Source organism: Pleurodeles waltl, chromosome 4_1 (genome assembly GCF_031143425.1).
Source record: "Pleurodeles waltl isolate 20211129_DDA chromosome 4_1, aPleWal1.hap1.20221129, whole genome shotgun sequence".
Taxonomy (NCBI): Eukaryota; Metazoa; Chordata; class Amphibia; order Caudata; family Salamandridae; genus Pleurodeles; species Pleurodeles waltl.
In genome coordinates this window covers 131,705,515-131,724,054 of record NC_090442.1, presented here as the reverse complement: position 1 = coordinate 131,724,054, position 18,540 = coordinate 131,705,515, and the positions used below count along the sequence as shown (strand labels likewise).

Sequence of the window (18,540 nt, the reverse complement as noted above, 5' to 3'; positions counted from 1 at the left end):
TGTCCCAGGAAAGACAAAGAAAGTCAGGATAGCCACAGGGGAGGTCACCTCCAAACCTGTAGCCATAGTGCCCCTAGAGAGGGAGGGTATCCTTGACTGGATTAGGGTGGTAGTCAGTGCTGACCTTCCCCTAGATTGTATCCTGGGCAATGACCTCCCAGAGGTGAGTCTGGTCACAGATGGGGTGGTCGCCCAGGGCGCCCCCCTAACCCAAAGTCCTGGGGAGTCAGTCCCTACAGTTAGGAGACAGGGGTCCCCAAGAAAAGGAAAGAAGAAAAGGAAGGGTAGGCCACTCTTAAAGAGAGTTCCAGGGAGCCAAGGGCCTTCTGCCCCAGTAAGGGGGGAGCCCAGAGTTGGCACTGGTGAGGCCTCACCTGACCCCAAGGAAGTCCTGAGTAGTCAGGCAGCTGTCCAGATGCAAGGTGTTGCCCCTGCACTGACAGAAGGGAGAGTGGAAGGAGGGTGTCTGCCACAGGAGGTGGTAGCCCCCCACTCTAGACAGCAAGAGGGGTGCCAGGACCCCAAAGATGCCCCTAAAGCAGCTCAGCCACCTGTCAGTGGAGAGCTTAGGGTGTGGTTCTGGGTACTGACAGCTGTCAGTAGCCTCTGCTGGGTGCTAGCCTTCCTGGCAGCACTGTACTTGGCCTGGGAGGCAGACCCCAGGGCCAATAGCAAAGTAGGCCCCCTGACCCTATTGGTCATGGTGGGGTTGCTCAAGTGTTGGGTGACCTCTTTGGGTAAGCTAGGTGTTGCCCTAGCAAAGTTTGGAGTAGGGGAGGTGGGCACCTCACTACCCAAGTTGGCAGAGAGAAAGGAGGAAGACCCCCCTAAAGGAAAGTTTCAGTTTGTGTTGGGTCCTTTTACTGTTGGGATGGCTTCACTACCCATAGGGAGTGACCCTGACAGGAGGATATAAGGCAGAGTAGGCCCTGCAAAGGGACAGCCAGTTTTCTTCACTGTCTTCCTCGCCTAACAAGCCAGGAAGACTCTCCCAGGGTTGGGCTGAGTCTCCTGGGCGTGTGGGCTGGGGGGGGGGGTTGTGTGAGAAAACCGGGCTGATTGCAGAGGCCCCATAACTTTTTGCCCCCATTTTCCACTTTTTGCTGGTGTTTTCCTGACTTTAAAGGTGCCCTGGGTACTGCTAACCAGTCCCAGGTCCTGTGCTCTGTGTAAAATGGATATGCAAATTAGGCTAATTATAATTGGCTAAGTTAACCTACCTATAAGTCCCTAGTATATGGTAGGGCATGTAGGTTTAGGGACCACAGCATAGGTGGTGCACACCTAGGTGCACTGCTGAGGTGCCCAGTGTCATTTTAAAAGCAAGCCTGCCTTGCTGGCTGCTTTTAAATTAAAGTTATATGCAAATTCGACTTTGGAATTAAAGGTACTTCCAAAGTCTTAAACTACCTTATTTTTACATATAAGTCACCCCTAAGGTGTGCCCTATGTGCCCCTAGGGCTGGGTGCCATGTAACTATAAGCAGGGACTTTATAAAAATAGATTTATAAGCCCTGGTGAGGTAAAAACAGCCAAATTCGTTTTTCCCTCATTGAAGTAAATGGCCTTCATAGGCTAGAATGGGCAGACTTTATTTTAAATTTTAAAGTCTCCTTAAATGTTACATATCAAGAATTTGGTATCAAATTAATTGTTGTAATAAATCCTACAACTTCCAGTTGTTGGATTTATTATAACTAGTTCAGGTAAAAAGTTTAGACTTTACCTAAAAAGTTGCCAATTTCAGCTCTGCATTGTTTTTGCTGCTGTGCTCTGATTGGCCAGCCTGCAGCAGCTTCTGCCAGGCTACCTTGATGAGGTGTGAAGTGGCCTGACTTCACACAAAGGAATGTGCTTGGGGGAGAGAACTCTCCCCTCAGCAGATGGTGAGGCAGGAAGGGGGAGGGCTGCCAAACTGGTCTTCAAAGGCAGAGAAGGACATTTGGAGCACCCAGCAACACCCCCACATCCTGCAACCCCAGACAATTAGGTGCCCCCTTGATTAGATTAGGAGAGGGCAGGAGAGGGGTGTGTTTATGATTTTTAGCCACACCAGTGGGTGGGCTCAGCCAGATGTAACCTCCAAAAATCAGATTCATCCATGTTGGATTTTTAGAGACTGTTGCCTTCTGGGATGGATTTTTGCCACACTTCCCAGGAAGTGGTCATCACAGGGGGACGACCCTGTCCCTGATTGGAGAACCAGGGCCCCCCTGCTTTTCACCCAGGAGCAAGGATAAAACTGGCAGACCTGCACCCACGCCTCAGATCCCCTCCAGAATTCAACAAGAAAGGAACTAAAGAAGAAGAAGGACTGCCCTGCTGGACCCCTGGCCTGCACCTGGACCCTGCACTCAGAAGGACTGCACCAGCTGCACACTTGGGCTTCACCACAAGAAGGACTTTGCCTGGCTTCAACTGGTTCAAGGAGGGACTCCCTGTTTGCTACAGGTGAAAAATTGCTAAACCAGAGTCCCCTGCACCAACTCCTGAAGAAAGCGACCAGCTGACCACTGTCCAGTGGCCAAAAAGGAGTTTGCGCCAGGTGCATTCTGGGAGTTGAAGTCCGCACCCCCCAAGGACCATCACAGAACTTCTGGACCCTTGGGGTGAGCTGTGGACCCCAAAAGAACCTTAAAAAAACATCTGGGTGAAGCCCCAGAAGTTTGGAAAAGATTTGAGAATTTTTTGAAAAAAGCTCCAGAGAGGGACCGACCCGCCGCGGAAATTCTAGCCGGCTTGCCTCAACCGCGACCCGGCCTGACTTCGTGGTTCGTCCCGGTAAAGAAAAACATCCAAAAAAGAGACTAAGTCCGAACGTAAAAAGTTGACCGGGACCTCCCAGCCATCGTATCCGAGAAGGGCTCCATGGACGTCGGATCAAGATCCAGGTTTACCCCGGTCGAAGGATTTTCATCTCGATAAAACGACTAAGTCCGAAGGTAAAAGTCTCCACCGAGGAAACCCACATCGCGTATCCGGACAAGGGCTCCAGGAGGTCGGATTCAACTGGCAGGTTCGTCCCGGTGAAGAAAAACTTCAAAATAAAGACTAAGTCAGAAGGTAACTTTTTAACCGAGGCCTCCCGCGACTTGTAGCCGAGCAGGGCTCCATCGCGGTCGGCCTGAAAGTTTGACTTTGCCCCGGTCGAGGTGCAACCAGATGACCCGATTGGCGCTTTTTGTTTCTAAGCGCTAGAAAAGTAATAATTCTTTAAAAATTCATATCTCCGGTTCCCCTGAACCGATTTTAATCGTTTTTGTGTCATTTTAAAGATAAAAATATAAACTATTTTTATAAATTGGTTTTGGATTTTTAAACTGTTTCCTGTGTTTTATTTAATTACTGTTTTGTGATATTTGAATGCTTTACACTTTGTCTCCTAAATTAAGCCTTGACGCTCGTTGCCAAGCTACCAAGGGTTGAGCTGGGATTAATTTACTGAGACCTAACTGTACCTATGTGGAGGTTAGTGGCTTGTTGCTAGGTGTAGGTACCTACCTGCCCTACCAATAACCCATTTTCCAACAATGATTTTACAAAATACTAAAATACATGGAAGACATGCAGCTAGATAAGCGAAAACAAAATGTTAGGTACCTGACTCAGACATACCACACTCACACTAAACTAAAAACAGATAAGATGAAAAATGCACAGGTAAAGGCTACAAACAATATATGGTAGAATTGACATAATAACAGACAAAGAACTCGGAAACACAAATTGCAAATCAATATAACAGCAAAGAAAAAGATATATATATAAGTAATAATCTACGAAAATACAAACACAATACTCAATAACAGTTTATCTTCTGATACAAACAAGATCTATAATCAGAAAAAAACGATAATGAAATTGCTTGGTGAGAGAGGTACTGTAGGGACAGGCCCTACGCGCGTTTCGGTGTTCCTCTGTTGTAAGGGTCACCTTCTTCAGGGCCATTCTCAATATTACAGTCCAATGATAAACTAATCATAACAGCCGAACGTCCTGGTCATTTTTATGATAGGTTCTGGATATTCATAAATGATGTAGTCATGATATCTAATAAAAGGAAACATATATATATATATATATATATAATAAAAAAATATATATATATATATATATATATATATATATATATATATATATATATATATATATATATATATATATATATATATAATATACTGCTAGAGTCCAAAGAGTCACCAAATTAAATTTATATAGATCAGGGACAAAGAAAGATTCATATTAAGAAATGGAATTTTATGGACCTATAGTCGGTCCTTACTTTATCAATCATTAAACCAAGTATTAGTAAATTGTGTGCCAATTATATAGAGAAAAAACATGGTTCTCTGTTAAGGAAAACATGGATACAATGATAGATCGGCATTCAACCGTGAAGTTAGTAGCAGTAACAAAAGATAAATAAAAAGGTTATATTTTAGAAATATTTCGAAAAAATACTTTGGTATAGAGATGAAAAATCTGATAAACGATAAGCTTGTATAGAAAGGTGCGTTCATCAGTGCTACCTTCACTCTCTTTCCCAAGTCAATATGCGATGCACCCAGGTGTGTTGTGAGAATATTTGTGGTAAAATAGTATTTTTATTCTTCTTTAGGGTACCTGTAGTATCAGTGATACAATATGACTGGCATCAAGCTATTCCATTCTCATAATACGGCGTGGAAAAACATTTGGTTGTCAATAAGGATAGACATACTGTTAAAAGGAAAAACATTCTAGTCCATTAGAGAGCTCAGATGCAGAGACACAGTATAATAGTATACTGTTATAGTTCGTGAACGGTTACAAGAGAGCCCATAAGTGAGGAGGTTTTTATATGGAAAAAGAGCTAAGAGTCACCTGAGCTGCCGTGACATATGACGAGTTTAGATGTCGCAAATTACGGTCATTAAAGGATCCTCAAACTTGAATTGGATCCCATTGCTGTTCCACGGAGTATATATTAAGTGAAAAAACTCAAACAAAATAGAGAAAAATTGTCACAAATAATTTTAGGGAGGAGTCCTCAACCTAACGTGAAGCGATCTATTGGTCTGGCAGATAAAGAAATAGTCACTCAGATCAAAGAAAGAATTAATCCTGGAGCTTACCTGCGTGCAGGGCGGCTGAACACTGAATAGTTACTGTCAGCGGCCGACGGCTGCGTTCCGTTTTATCCTTGGTCTAATTGGTGAACTCAAGGATACCCTAGACCGCACTAGACGGATCGGGCGTGCCGAACACAACGACCGCCATATTGGATTTCCCAGAATGAGCGGAGCCTTGCTTGAAATAAAAGGCGGTAAACAAAATGAAGATCGAAGGGGCTAACGCAGATGGACTATATTTAAAAATAACAAGCATAAGGATCATGAGTAATGTCCTATAAAGGATGAATTATATCTATAAAGATATTTCGAATAACGTATAGGGTTGGACCTAGAATACAGGGAAAATAAGGAAATAGATGAAAGGAGGTCAGATGGGAGCCATGTTGGAAAGGACAAGATGGTGTCTTATTCACTGGATAAGAGAATTTTTTATAGGAAATACAGGGAGAATGTATGGGGAGGAAAGTAATAACAGTAAGCCAAACAGGACTTAGTTAGGTAATTCAACACTAAAAGTACATATTAAAGAATGTTCAAAAACGTTTGGCTGTGGAGCTACCAATGAAGCCATGAAGGTGGATAATCTGGTATCCTCAAGGTAAAAAACTTAAAAGAAATAGGGAGAAAAAAATATATCTCTTATGATGACTATATAGAAGTAGTTTAACAAAAACACACCATATCTCACTAGGAGTGAATAAAGGATACATATAGTACCAGTTATATAATGGCATTTTCCCAAGGGAATCATTCATTTAACCCTTTTGCACAGCTATCCAGAGTAAAGATCCAAAATACCTCCTGTTTTTTCCTGATTTTATTGTCCTCAATCTCACCTGATTTCTTGATCTTTTCCAATACGGTTCAAGTGAGATCATAAATTTTATGTCCGTGGTGTTTCCAATGTTGGACTAGAGGGGCACTCTCCTTGTCATTACGTATGTTAGACATATGTTCCAATATTCTTATTTTGACTTCTCTCCCTGTTTCGCCAACATATGATAGGGGACAATAGATGCAATTAGCTGTTTTACAATTGGTCATGTCTGTGAATTTATAGATTCTACGTTTCCATTGGAAAGAGTCACCCACTATAGTTCTAGGGCAAACTTTACAGTTGCCACATTTGTGGTTACCCATGATGGGTTGGTTCCCACAAATGGATTTCTGACCGAAGTTCTCATTTCTCGGAGGAAAGGCTCTCACTAGTTTGTTGGAAATATTTTGATTCTTCCTAAAGGCTACGAGGGGACGTTCCAATGGCACCTGGTTCGGGTTACTATTAAGAATGTTCCAATTAGAGAGAATTATCTTTCGGAATTTTTCATTCAAATTGGAATGTTGGATAACGCAAACCATCTGCGATTGGGATTTTTTGTTCTGTTTCTCGAACATGCTGGTCCTGTTATAGTACTTTGCTCTTTTGTAGGAATCTCTGACGAGTCTTCTAGGGTACCCTCTCAAAAGAAATGTTTGCTGTAGAATCTGAGCGTGATAATCAAAGTCACGCAAATTGGAACAGTTTCTACGAACACGTAGAAACTGGCTAAAGGGTATCCCTTGTTTTTGGCTGGTAGGATGGAAACTGTCAAAATGAAGTATGGTGTTTCTGGCTGTCGGTTTAGTAAATAACGACATCTCAAGTTGGAAGCTGTTGTGACTAATCCAGATGTCTAGGAATTCTACTTTATCCCGACTAGTGTGAATGGTGAATCTAAGATTGGGGTCACATAAATTGATCCACTGACTGAATTCTTTAAGAGATTTTTCTTCACCAGTACAAATGAAGAGGATATCATCTGTATAATGTGACCAAAATTGAATATTTTCAAAGAAGGGCGCTACCTCATTATAGATATGAACTTCCTCAAATGAGCCTAAATAGATGTTGGCTACACTCGGAGCACATGCGGCCCCATACTGACTCCTTTCTTTTGTTGGTATAGCTGTCCATCAAAATCAAAGAAATTTTCTCTTAGAACGATATCTAAGCACTATAGAATAAAGGCAAAGTTTTCTGTCATGCCTTTTTTTTAGAATAGACGGGCCACAGCATGCCAAGCTTCTTTCTGAGGGATGTTCGTATATAGTGCTTCAATGTCCATTGTGACTAGTATCTGAGTATTCGAATTGAAGGGAATACCTTCCAATTTGGCGGTGATATGGCTAGTGTCTCGAATATACGCAGGGAGTTGAGCTACTCTAGGTTTCAAGAATTTCTCTACACATTTGGACAAAGGTTCTGTCAAAGCCCCTATGGTAGAAACTATAGGTCGCATCGGAGGATCTACCTTGTTTTTATGGATCTTAGGAACTCCATAGAACACTGGGGTTCTGGTCTTCTGGGGATTCAAGTATTGACATTCTTGTTGGCAAATGAGGCCCTTATTTAATGCCTCATTGCTTATTTGATTTATCTCTCTTTTAACTCCTTCTTGCCAACTGCTCTTTGCTTTTTGATAGTAATCAGATTCATTAAGCATGTTTCAGTATCTAGTAACACAATGCCACCTCCCTTATCACAAGGTTTTACTGTATTGTGTTTATCTTTTTGCAGCTTTTGAAGGGCCTGTTGTTCGCCTTTACTTAGATTAAAATGAGGTTTAGGAATACATTTCAGCAGATTCTGGATCTTTTCTGAAACAATATTTTCAAAGATTTTGACTTCAGGGCCTGCCATATCTAGATAGGGAATAAAGGTGGAAACTGGTTTTAATCCTGATAGATTCAACTCTCTGCTATCAGTTCTGTCTTCAAAGAATCTTGTGAGTCTAATTCTCCGAAAATATGCATGGAGATCAGAAAGGAGGTCAAACCTATTGATAGAGGTGGTAGGAATAAATGACAGCCCTTTCTTAAGCAGCGATTCAGTATCAATGTCTATAGGAGTGGGTCTAAGGTTAAAAACCGGTACCGCTTTTAGTCCCTCCCATATTGTTGTCTCCGTGTTTGTAAGGTATGCAGTGGATTGTCCGCATTCTGAAACCTCCCTCTCTGGAAGTTCCTGAATCTCACTCGGGGTCTTCCTCCCCTGGACAAAAAATTATTGGAGCGGCTGGGACCTTCGTTAGGGCCTGACCTGCCATTATATTGATCGAACTGATTGGAGTTACCTTCTCCTTCAGACTTGGAGGTATCGGAAAAGGTGACAACCTTTTTGTTAGTCCAGAACTGACGATCCTGTTCTGGACCATTTTGTTGTTGATTTAAATAGTATTTATCCGATAAATAAGGATAGGCTCGTTCTTTGGTAAACCACCTGATATCCTTCCTTAGTTTGTCTGTCTTTCTTTTTACTAGATATAAATTGAAGGACTCAAGTTCCTGGTTGATAGTCTCTATTTGTTTCTTTGCTTTCTGTAATGAGTCTTGCGTTTTCTGTTCGTCCTCTAGGGTTTGAATTTCTTTCATAAGAGCTTCCAACAGCTCTCTCGAGGTCTCTACAATAAGGATCATCCAGTCGCGAGAACAACGGTTGGAGATAAGAGACAATTTTTCTAGAAATTGTCTAATCTCTACAAAAAGGCCTGGAAAGTTTCTTACTCTTAGCGCGTCAGAGGAGGAGGCGGCAAGCGGCACCACGTACTTGGGGCAGGAGCCCTTTAAATTTGCTTCGCACTCCTGCAACCGTGGGACGCGCGCAGGCGGCGCCCGGGCAAAGCCCGGGCCAAGGGCGGGCCCGTCTTGTGCCCGTCATCGCCCGTTAGAGCCTGGGCTGGGCCACCCCTCTTTCTTCTCCAGTGAAAGGGTGACTATTGTATATTTATTATATATTGGGGATCATTTTGGAGCCTTCTTAGTGGGGCTAGTGTTTTTTTTTTATATTTTCAATTTATTAGTCTGTTTTGTTTGTTATTTCGTTATTGAAACATTTTGTTAAAATGGGCAGGAAAAGAGGTCTGTTAACTGACCCCATGGGAGGGGGTGGTGGCAGCAGTAGACAGGGAAGTGGTACCACCACATTGGACTCCTTCCTTGCAAGAGCTGTCGGGGTCGTAACAAAGGAGATTGATCTGGCAGAAAGGAGGTTATCAATGTAACTGGAGGACTGGCGTCTGGCCCCAATAGATAGTGGTCCTCGTGAGGTTGTGGATGTGGAGGTGACTTTTCCGGCGGGAGACCAAGGTACTGCTATGGTTGCTGTTGAACCTGCTCAAATTGAACTTATAGAGACTACAGAGGGTTCTGGTGGCCAAGGCCCTTTCAGAAGAAGCAAAATACTTTTATTATCTTCTCCCCCGGCCTGCCCCCCGGATAAATGTAGCCCCCCGAGGAAAAAAAAGGCCTTAAAGAAATCGATTCCCAAATCGAAAACATCCCCCTTGGAATTCACTAAGGGTACGAGTAATGACCCTGCACCTTGCCAGCAGCTGGGTTGTGATGTTACTATTTTTTTTGTCAAAATTTCGTGAAATGATCCTGGAGATTTTATCCCCCGTTGTGGCGAAACTATCGGCCATAGAAAAGGCAGTTTCCATGATATCTGTGCAAGGAAGTCAGGGGAGGCATTGTGTAGGTGGATGTGTGGCCCCGCCCAGACGATCTCATCCTTGTGAGGAGTTGCTCATGCCGGAGGACGCTGCAGGGCCATTGGGGCCTCTGGGAAAATCATCTCAGCTATTGGTTAATTCTGGAAATTCTGGGGGTCAGGGCGCTCATGCTGAGATTGCACCGGCTGCACCAACTTCTATATTAAGGGCGGATAGGACTGTCAATAGGCCCAGCTGTAGTAGGCAGCCTGATCCTGAATTTGTGGTAGCGGGGGGGGGGCTGACCAACAGCTGGTTGGGAATAATAATCTGAATCTCCAGACGGCCAGGCCTGAATTGACCTGTTTGGATCTCCCCCCAGCTTGTGCCCCTTATGTGGTGGTATTAACGAATGTACCTGCTCTTGCCCCTGGGGTAACTGAGTCCACGGCTCAACTCATAAACAAGGCTGGATATTGGTTGAGTAAGAATTGTGATTTCTCATGTAAGGATTTCAACGATATTCTGTATGCCAGAAGAATTGGATGGGTTGGGCCCAAAAATAAGGTGGGGGATGATGATTGTATTATTATAAATGTCAGATACCCAGCCCTGAGTCAAAGGCTCCTTTCTACCTACCGCCCTGCTGTATTTAGACCTGGTACAATTGGTATGGTCCCTTTGGGTTATTTTTATTTCCACATGCGATTGAGTGCTGGGGTGTTTTTGGGTTCTGGTAGGTTCCCCCCCCCCCCGGGTCAGAATAGTCACCAGGCAACCAGCAGAAGAACTGTCACTAACAGTAATCTATCCTTGGAAGGGGTGGATTGACAAGACCCTGGCTATACGGGAAGAGGTGCCCCCACAGTGTAAACTTATCTCATGGAATATTGCGGGCTATGATACTAAGTTATCCGATAAGGCGTGGATTAGGTGTGTGACTAATTTTGATGTGATCATGCTTCAGGAAACCTGGTCAGAGGGGTTGTCTATGTGGGATGGGTATAACAGATTTGTAATTCCAGCTGTGAAGTCTCTTGGTGGCCGCTCAAAAGGTGGCTTGGTTACCCTAATTCGCCTCTCCAAGATCGTGGGTGCATTTCAAATCAACTGCAATCACCAAGGTATATTGCTGGTATGGGTAATTTTCTCTAATAATTTCAATATTTTACTGGTTAACTTTTATAATGCTATATGGGATATGGGATGCCAAATTGGGGCCCTGTTTTCCGTTCTTTAGGTTTTGAAATACAGAATGGAGGAGATGGGGTTAGAATTCTGTGCTATTGTCTCTGGAGACTTTAATGCTAAGCTGGGGAGGCTCAGTACTGTGGTTAATCCCTTTATTTTTGACTGTGAGGCTTATTCAGTGGATGGTCTGCAGAACTCCAGAGGCAGGGCTCTAATCAAGGAACTCAGGAAGTTGGGCCTTCTGAATATGTGTGATATAGAAGCCGCAGGCACTCATCAACTCCCAACTTATGTGTCTCCACCTATGAAAAACCTGGTGACTGGGGGGGAGGTTATGGGGGAGAGTTTCAGTGATCACAATCCCCTTATAGTATCCTTTAAACTCCCTGGGGCCCTATGTAATTTAGGCCAAGGTAGGCCGGTAGTAGTGGAGATAAAGGACCAGGGTAGGCAGCTTGGGTGGAAGCAAGTGGATTCCCTAAAAATTGTAGAAAGGGTGGTGGGGAAAAATTTTAATCTATTTATGGACACACTCTTAACGGAGGCCCCTAATCCTAAAACTGTTATGAATGCAATAACAATAGTTAATGCAACAGTGAGAGACTGCCTTTTTTCAGTAAACAGCCAACCTAGTAAACGTAATTGTGGTTGGTACGATAAGATCTGCTATGATGCAAGGGCAAACCTGAAGATGGCCACTAAGAAACATCCTAGAGATTGGGTCCTCGTAAAAGAAGCTAGAATGAAATATAAGAGGGCCCTGAGGGATAGCAAGATTAAACATAAAGATAAAGCCTGGGAAGAGTTAGAACGTGCCATAGCTTTGAAGGATCCTGGCCTGTTCTGGAGAGTGGTAAATAGAGGTTCCTTTGGAACAGATACATCTGAGGGCCCTGGCTGTAACATCGCCCCGGAAGCATGGGTAACTCACTTTTGTAGTATCTTTGAGGGTTCTCCCCTAAGAAATAACCGGGAGAATGAGTATGAGATGGCTACCAACCTAGCAATTAGGTTTTCGCTCCAGGAGGTTATGGATGCGATACAGAGTAGTGCGAGCAATAAAGCTCCGGGCCCGAACTCGATCCCTATGGACTTGTATAAAGTGAACCCCCAGTTATGGGCACCTGTTCTCTTAAATGTCCTTAATGTTACTGTGGGTATCCCTGCCTCTTGGAGACTGGCATGTATTGTGCCAGTGTTTAAAAAGGGAGATCAAAATGATCCTAAGTCCTACCGCCCTATTTCTCTACTGGACTCTTCGGTGAAGATTCTGGGACGGATTATTTTAAGGCGCCTGGAGTCCTGGATGACAGAGAATGATATCTTAAGCCGGGACCAGTATGGTTTTAGGGAAGGCCTTGGCACGCGAGATCAATATCTCAACCTATTGATGCTGATCGGCAAATACACGCAGGCTAGGAAAGGTACGCTCTATCTTGCTTTTATGGATCTTAGCTGTGCTTTTGATAAGGTGAACCGGTCTATATTATGGGAAAGATTAAATCAGCTAGGGCTGGATCCTAACATTGTAGAGTTGCTCCGATATTTACATTCTGGGACGGTTGCTAATGTGAGGGTGGGGTCGAATGGGGAATGCTCAGAGGCCTTTAAGCTTTCAAGGGGTGTGCGCCAGTGGTGTGTTCTGGCTCCTACTTTGTTCCTTCGATATACAAATCGATTGTCTGATTTTCTGATGAAACATTGTAGGCATGTTCCAAAGGTGAATGGTACTGATATCCCTGTACTAATGTACGCAGATGACGCAGTTCTCATGGCCCGTACTATGAATGGTCTCCGGGTTAGAGCTTATGCCTCATTTACGTCAGCCTTGGGTTTAGAGGTCAATTTTAAGAAATCTCATTTTATGGTGTGTGGAAGACCCCTGAGTAGGGTAGGGGAGCTAAGGGTGGAGGATCAAATTATTAGTATGGTCCATGAGTTTCCATACCTAGGGATTATTTTTGATGAGAAAGGATCTTGGAAACCTTGTATTGCCAGAGGGGGTGTGCTTTTTCATGCAGTAGTTGGCGCAACTATTGACTTTGCTGTAAGGGTAGGTAGTAAACCCATCAAGCCCTTGCTTGAAATTTATAGGCGTAAATGCCTCCCCGTCCTGCTGTATGGTGCTGCACTTTGGGGGTATATGTACTCCCGAGCCCTTACGGTGGAAGAAAATAGGTTCCGTAGAAGGCTATTGGGAGTTGGACAAAATATCCCTGGTTTCAGCCTTCATTTGGAGCTGGAGCTTGAGTTTGTCCAGGACACTATTCAGTTGGCTCCCCTTCTGCTATGGATTTCAATTTGGACTAACGAACATGCCACTCTTAATAGGGATATCTTAAAGGATTGTCTGGCTTGTGACAATGTAAAGAATATTCCCTGGTTGATGCACATAAGGAAGATGGCCCATGATTTGGGGCGGCCTGATTTGGTTGATTATCCTGAAGGCCTGACCACGTGTGATAAGAAATGGGTTAAGGAGAATTTTTAAAAAATTCAGAAGAACAGGAGGGAGGGGGAGGCCTTAGGGAAAAAATCGATCAGGGATTTTATTATGCTAAAGATGTGGGTAGGTCCTGAGCGCTATCTCTTAGAGATAAAGGATGTGAGGGAAAGGTCTCTCATAACCCGTTTCCGTTTGGGGATCATTAGAAGTAATTTGTGTTTCCCGTTAGGTCAGTATGGGGACAAATGTATTAGACCCTGCCCCTGTGATGGGGTGTACCAACAGACCTTGCCCCATTTTACTTTGTTTTGTGTTTTTTATGCACCATTTAGAACTCGTTTTTTATTACCTCTTCTAAGGCCCAAGGGTTTTGTGCAATATCGTCTGGCTTTTATGTGGCTGCAGATGGCCTCAGATGTATTGGTGTGGAAGGGGCTGGGATCATTCCTGAAGGGAGCTATTACTTGGCGTAACAATGTAAAGTTTTTAGAATGAATCCTCCTATTTTATTGTTTCTATGTATGTGGTTATATATGTTTTTATTCCTGATGGGTGTTCTTATTATTTATGGTTTTATTGCTAATTTTAACAAATGTATTGAAGATTATTTATTGTAATGGATTAATTTTTTTCATACCGAATAAAAGTTATTATTATTATTATTATTCTTACTCTTAGGCCTGATGGAATGATCCCTGCTCTGAGATATTCTAGGATGTAATCAGCATGTAGTTCTGTGCGTTTTGCTTTTTTCTTCAATTATAATAGTTTGTACCATCCTTCTTTGGGCTGACTCATGGAAATCGATGTACCTGATCCTGTTCTAGGCTGATCCAATAACTTGGCTAGATCCTCTTCACTGAATCCAAATGTTTTAATGGACTCCATATTAAATCGGAATATACAACAGAAAGGCTGCAATGGCTACCAGATAAGACCGAAAAATAATAATATGGATCCCGTATTGAAAACAAAAAGAATCCTGGGTGCATTCACCATATGTAATCTACGAAGATGTCAAGATTAGATACCAAATGCTGAGGGAAAAAATCACTAGAAATCTAATATATAAGGTGACTTTGGACTCAAGCAGAAAAAAAGGGGTAATAATACAACATGACTACACAGAAAAAATGACTAATAAAAACAATAAGAAACAAGAACTGGTATACACCTGTGTTTGTATTTTCGTAGATTATTACTTATATATATATATCTTTTTCTTTGTTGTTGTATTGATTCGCCATTTGTGTTTCCCAGTTCTTTGTCTGTTATTATGTCAATTCTAGCATATATCATTTGTAGCCTTTACCTGTGTATTTTTCATCTTATCTGTTTTTAGTTTAGTGTGAGTGTGGTATGTCTGAGGCAGGTACCTAACATTTTGTTTTCGCTTATCTAGCTGTATGTCTTCCATGTATTTTAGTATTTTGTAAAATCATTTAATAAAATTATATTTTGATGATAAAATATCTTTAATTGCTATCCTGATTCTAATTTCAGTCGTCCTGTCCCTCCAAGTGTCTTTTGCTCATTCTCAATATACCATGTTATAGTTATCCGGATATATAGCTATTTTGCACCTGAGGACCATCATTTCCTACAGGTCTATTGTTGTAGCTCGTTTTGTAGTTTTCTCTACTTTAGATAGAACCAAGAATGGCCTTGGAAGTCTCTCAGCTGCTAGTTGCCTACATAACTAGTCTACCTACCCTTTTACTTCTAGTCATACGTATCTCAGGAATAAAGCTTGCTTAGAACAAACAATTTCACATGAAGCTCCCCCTTCAAGCCCATCCTGTTACTCTGAAACTGGCCCACCTCTTTCTCTTGCCTGGCTTGCTTGACCATCTAACATTCTCATTCCTTGTATGCACCCTTCCTCTGTGTACTACCCTCTGCACCTCTTACTCTTAACCTTGCAGATGCGAAGATCCCTCCATTTAAGGCTCCAAAGCAAGACATAGCCACCAGGATTGGCACTGCAGTGGAAAATCCTTTGAGAGCACGGTCAGCAAAGCTCTAGGATAATACAAAATATATAATATTTAGAACCATTTGCATAACCCTTATTACCAGAGCAGGCAATTTACAAGTACAATAAAGTATAGGTGCAATTTTGAATTATGTAACACTTTTCTCATTAATGCTCTTTGTGTCAAACACCTGTGTGTTCTAAAGTACATGACTCATCAGATTTCCGGGAATGCTTTTCAGGTCTTCAAGCACAAAGTTCACATGCTTTAGAAAAGAGGCTCCAGAAAAGAGGCCTCAAGTCCCCTCAAGAATTGCACTTTCTTGGCCGTATTATGTGAGGCCTAATTTAGACTTTGATGGAGCACCTTCTCCGCCAAAGCAAAGTTCTGCCCGCCTCACTTAACGTCAGTATTTGATCGGTGGAGACATGTACATGGTGGAGCCTATATGGAGCTCCAACAGTCTGAAGGAGTAAGGCTCATGGGAGGTTTGGCCATATGTGCACCTGCCCTACTTAGAGTGGGAAAACACATGACCATTTTTGTTTTCATACATTAACATACCAAGCGTGGCAGTAAATGAAAGCAAAAACCTTTAAATGACCTCCACACCGGAAAACTAACATGGCTAGAGGGGCATTGTTTTTTAGTATTTTTAAAAACACAGCTGTACTTTGTTTTTGAAAATTAAAAAGAAAAAGTTGACAGTTTTGACAAATGACTCCCTCATTTTGACGAAGCCATACGTCAAACTTTCAAAGTGTTTACAGAAATAGCTGTAACAGTGGAAATTCAACAGATGTCCGCTGGTTTGTCAAGCATCTCTAAATTTGGCAGGTGGAGTACCCTCGCCATGGCGAGAGTAAAGCCCTTCTTTTGCCATTTAATGGATGTGCATTGGCATGGCTTATATATGAGTACCTGGGTCAGAGAGAATATAGATTTGAAAAGCATTTTTTGAAGGTTAAGGACGCCACTTTTTTATAGGATATTCCTGCCAGATTCCGTTGCATATATTATTCTATAGGAATGCATGCAAGGGTACTTCAACTGTTTTACAAAGAACCCATTTTACACTTCAGATGAGGCTTAATCTCAATTGCAGTATTGGGTTGGGAATTTAGAGTAGCGATTTCCTAGAATTCAGGTGTGCCACCCCTTCTTTGGCTACCTTAAGCCTTTGGCTAAGCTATTGTATATATCAATGCCCCCAGGAAGGTGAACAGTTGGTGGAGGGTGTTGCACCGAAATGCGCATCAGCACTAAAAGGGGTGTGAAAGGTAATGATCTAAGTACTGTGACATCATTAAGAGGATGTTCAATATGTATATAAATGTGCAGTTCCGCTTATCAAATGATATCACCTAAAGAGAAATTCTAAAGCTATGCTTTAAAGGAATTGAAATTTGTTAGCAACCAAAAAATGGTGCAATAGATAGTAATGATGAGATTATTTCTAAGCTAGATATAAGAAAGTACTCCTAATATATATAGTTGTGCTGCTGTGATTACTGAATGGTATTAAGTAACTAAGAATGTTAACCTATGCCTTCAAAGGATTTCTAAATTGATGAGAAATATATTGTTTATTATCTAACTCAATGTTCAGACCATGATGATGTTGAGCCTTTCTTTATTCGGTTAGAATTGGGTATTTGGGCATGGTCGTACTTGAATAAATGAGTAAGATGGTTGCACCTTTTATGAGAAGGAAGTGTCGGCATGAATTTATTTGCAAATGGTTTGTTTAAATGTATTTGTTACATTATAATACAGTGATGAAGCATATAAATGTTTATGTATAAAGGATAGTTAAAGGATAGATAAATATTGGATGTAGACATTTTGATTATGATTCAGGAGATAATTTATGAGATTTATTTTCTGCTTATTTTGGCCCTGCATTAACTGCTAGACGGGTTAGCTTGGGAGTACTCTATCTGCAAAGTCAAAATCAGACCTATGGTTCTTTTGGCACAAAGGTTTCATACATCTTCTCAAGTATAAAACTCAAAATGTTTCTTATGCATTCTAGTACAGGCTAGCATTTCTGAACAGTATAGGATACCCCGGTCATCTTACTCTATGAATGCATGAAGCCCTGCTGACCATTACTAAACCATTTTGCAATTTTTGAGAACAAATGACAAAAAATCAGACAGGGGCTCCAAAAGAAGGGCCTGAGATGGCATTGGGGTAGCTGGTGTGCCCACAGCACCCATTCCCACTCTAGTGTAGGAGTCCCTCCTTTAAAGCAGAGGATTTCCTTCAATTTTTACCTTCTCTTTGTCACACAAATCACTCTCCAGCGCATAACCAATTTGCCTTCCCAAGGCTTCCAGCATTTTAGAACACTTACTTGAAGTTGGGTACACAATTTATATGCATTTCATCATGGCTCTTCTGCACTTCAGTAGACACTCATGCTCTCTCCAATGAGGAATATTTGCATTGTTTAGCAAAGGATGTGTTATCTTGTTGGTGCAGTGTTATACACCATTGAACTCTCCTCCAATTCAACAGTCACTAGGGATGTTTTATACCACAGGACCCCTTCTGTAGACAACAGAGCAACACAACACAGTACCCATAGAAACACAATTTGCTGATTTGCTGCGCTTCATAAATCCCTATTGATTGACTACAAGGGTGTGTTGGCCATCATTGACCTTAATTACTCTTCAGAACAAAATGTATAAGTTCCTCAGCATAGCCGGACTTAGTAGAGTAGGAGTCATGAGTGACTCTAGAAAGGATCCACATGCTTCTCAGTACTTTGTGTGATCCCCAATGCAGAATTGCCATGCTCACCTGCATCTCTCAAGAACTCTCCAGACAAGGCTTGCATGCTTCAAACGCAGAATGAATATGAATGTTTCCAGATGTCACATACTTTCCAATAGAGAATACTAATTAAGTACTTCCAAGCTCATGACTCATGGCACAGCTTATCTATGGTGCATATCGTAAACAAGGTTGTAATTTTAAGAGAAGCCTTTACAACCAAAGTTAGAATATTTGTATTTTTTACAGTATACAGTAACTTACCATGGCCACGGCTTCTGATGCCAGCACCTCTTCTGCTGTCAGGACTGCATAATAGGAGACGTTGGTAAGGAGGTAGGCGATAGTAACAGTGATGAGGGACACTATCATTGTTATAGGGATGTTGCTGAAACAGAATTGAAAATAATTTAGACATTTTTCCCACTGTTAGAGATATCAAACTTCAAAATGTCCTTTTCACCCCCAATGTCCAATATCATTTGTTCCTGAAACCCATTATTATTAAGAGTGGCATATAACTTGGGTGGGCTCTGATGGCAAGGAAAGCACCCTGTTC

The 18,540-nt window shown here is 42.1% G+C and overlaps 1 protein-coding gene across 3 annotated transcripts in view; it reads right to left on the bottom strand.

Moving 5' to 3' along the window:
- LOC138287452 (cystine/glutamate transporter-like) overlaps positions 1-18,540 on the bottom strand; it is a 171,454-nt gene that overhangs the window by 61,245 nt on the left and 91,669 nt on the right. For all 3 annotated transcript variants that reach the window (XR_011202219.1, XR_011202220.1, XM_069227881.1), the window contains exons 7-8: positions 18,246-18,369; positions 15,140-15,243 (exon numbers count right to left, since the gene is read on the bottom strand). Coding sequence is in view for 1 of the 3 variants with exons in the window: in XM_069227881.1 (XP_069083982.1) it covers positions 15,140-15,243; positions 18,246-18,369 (228 nt within the window). In the remaining 2 variants the exon portion in view is untranslated. The remainder of the gene's footprint in view (positions 1-15,139; positions 15,244-18,245; positions 18,370-18,540) is intronic.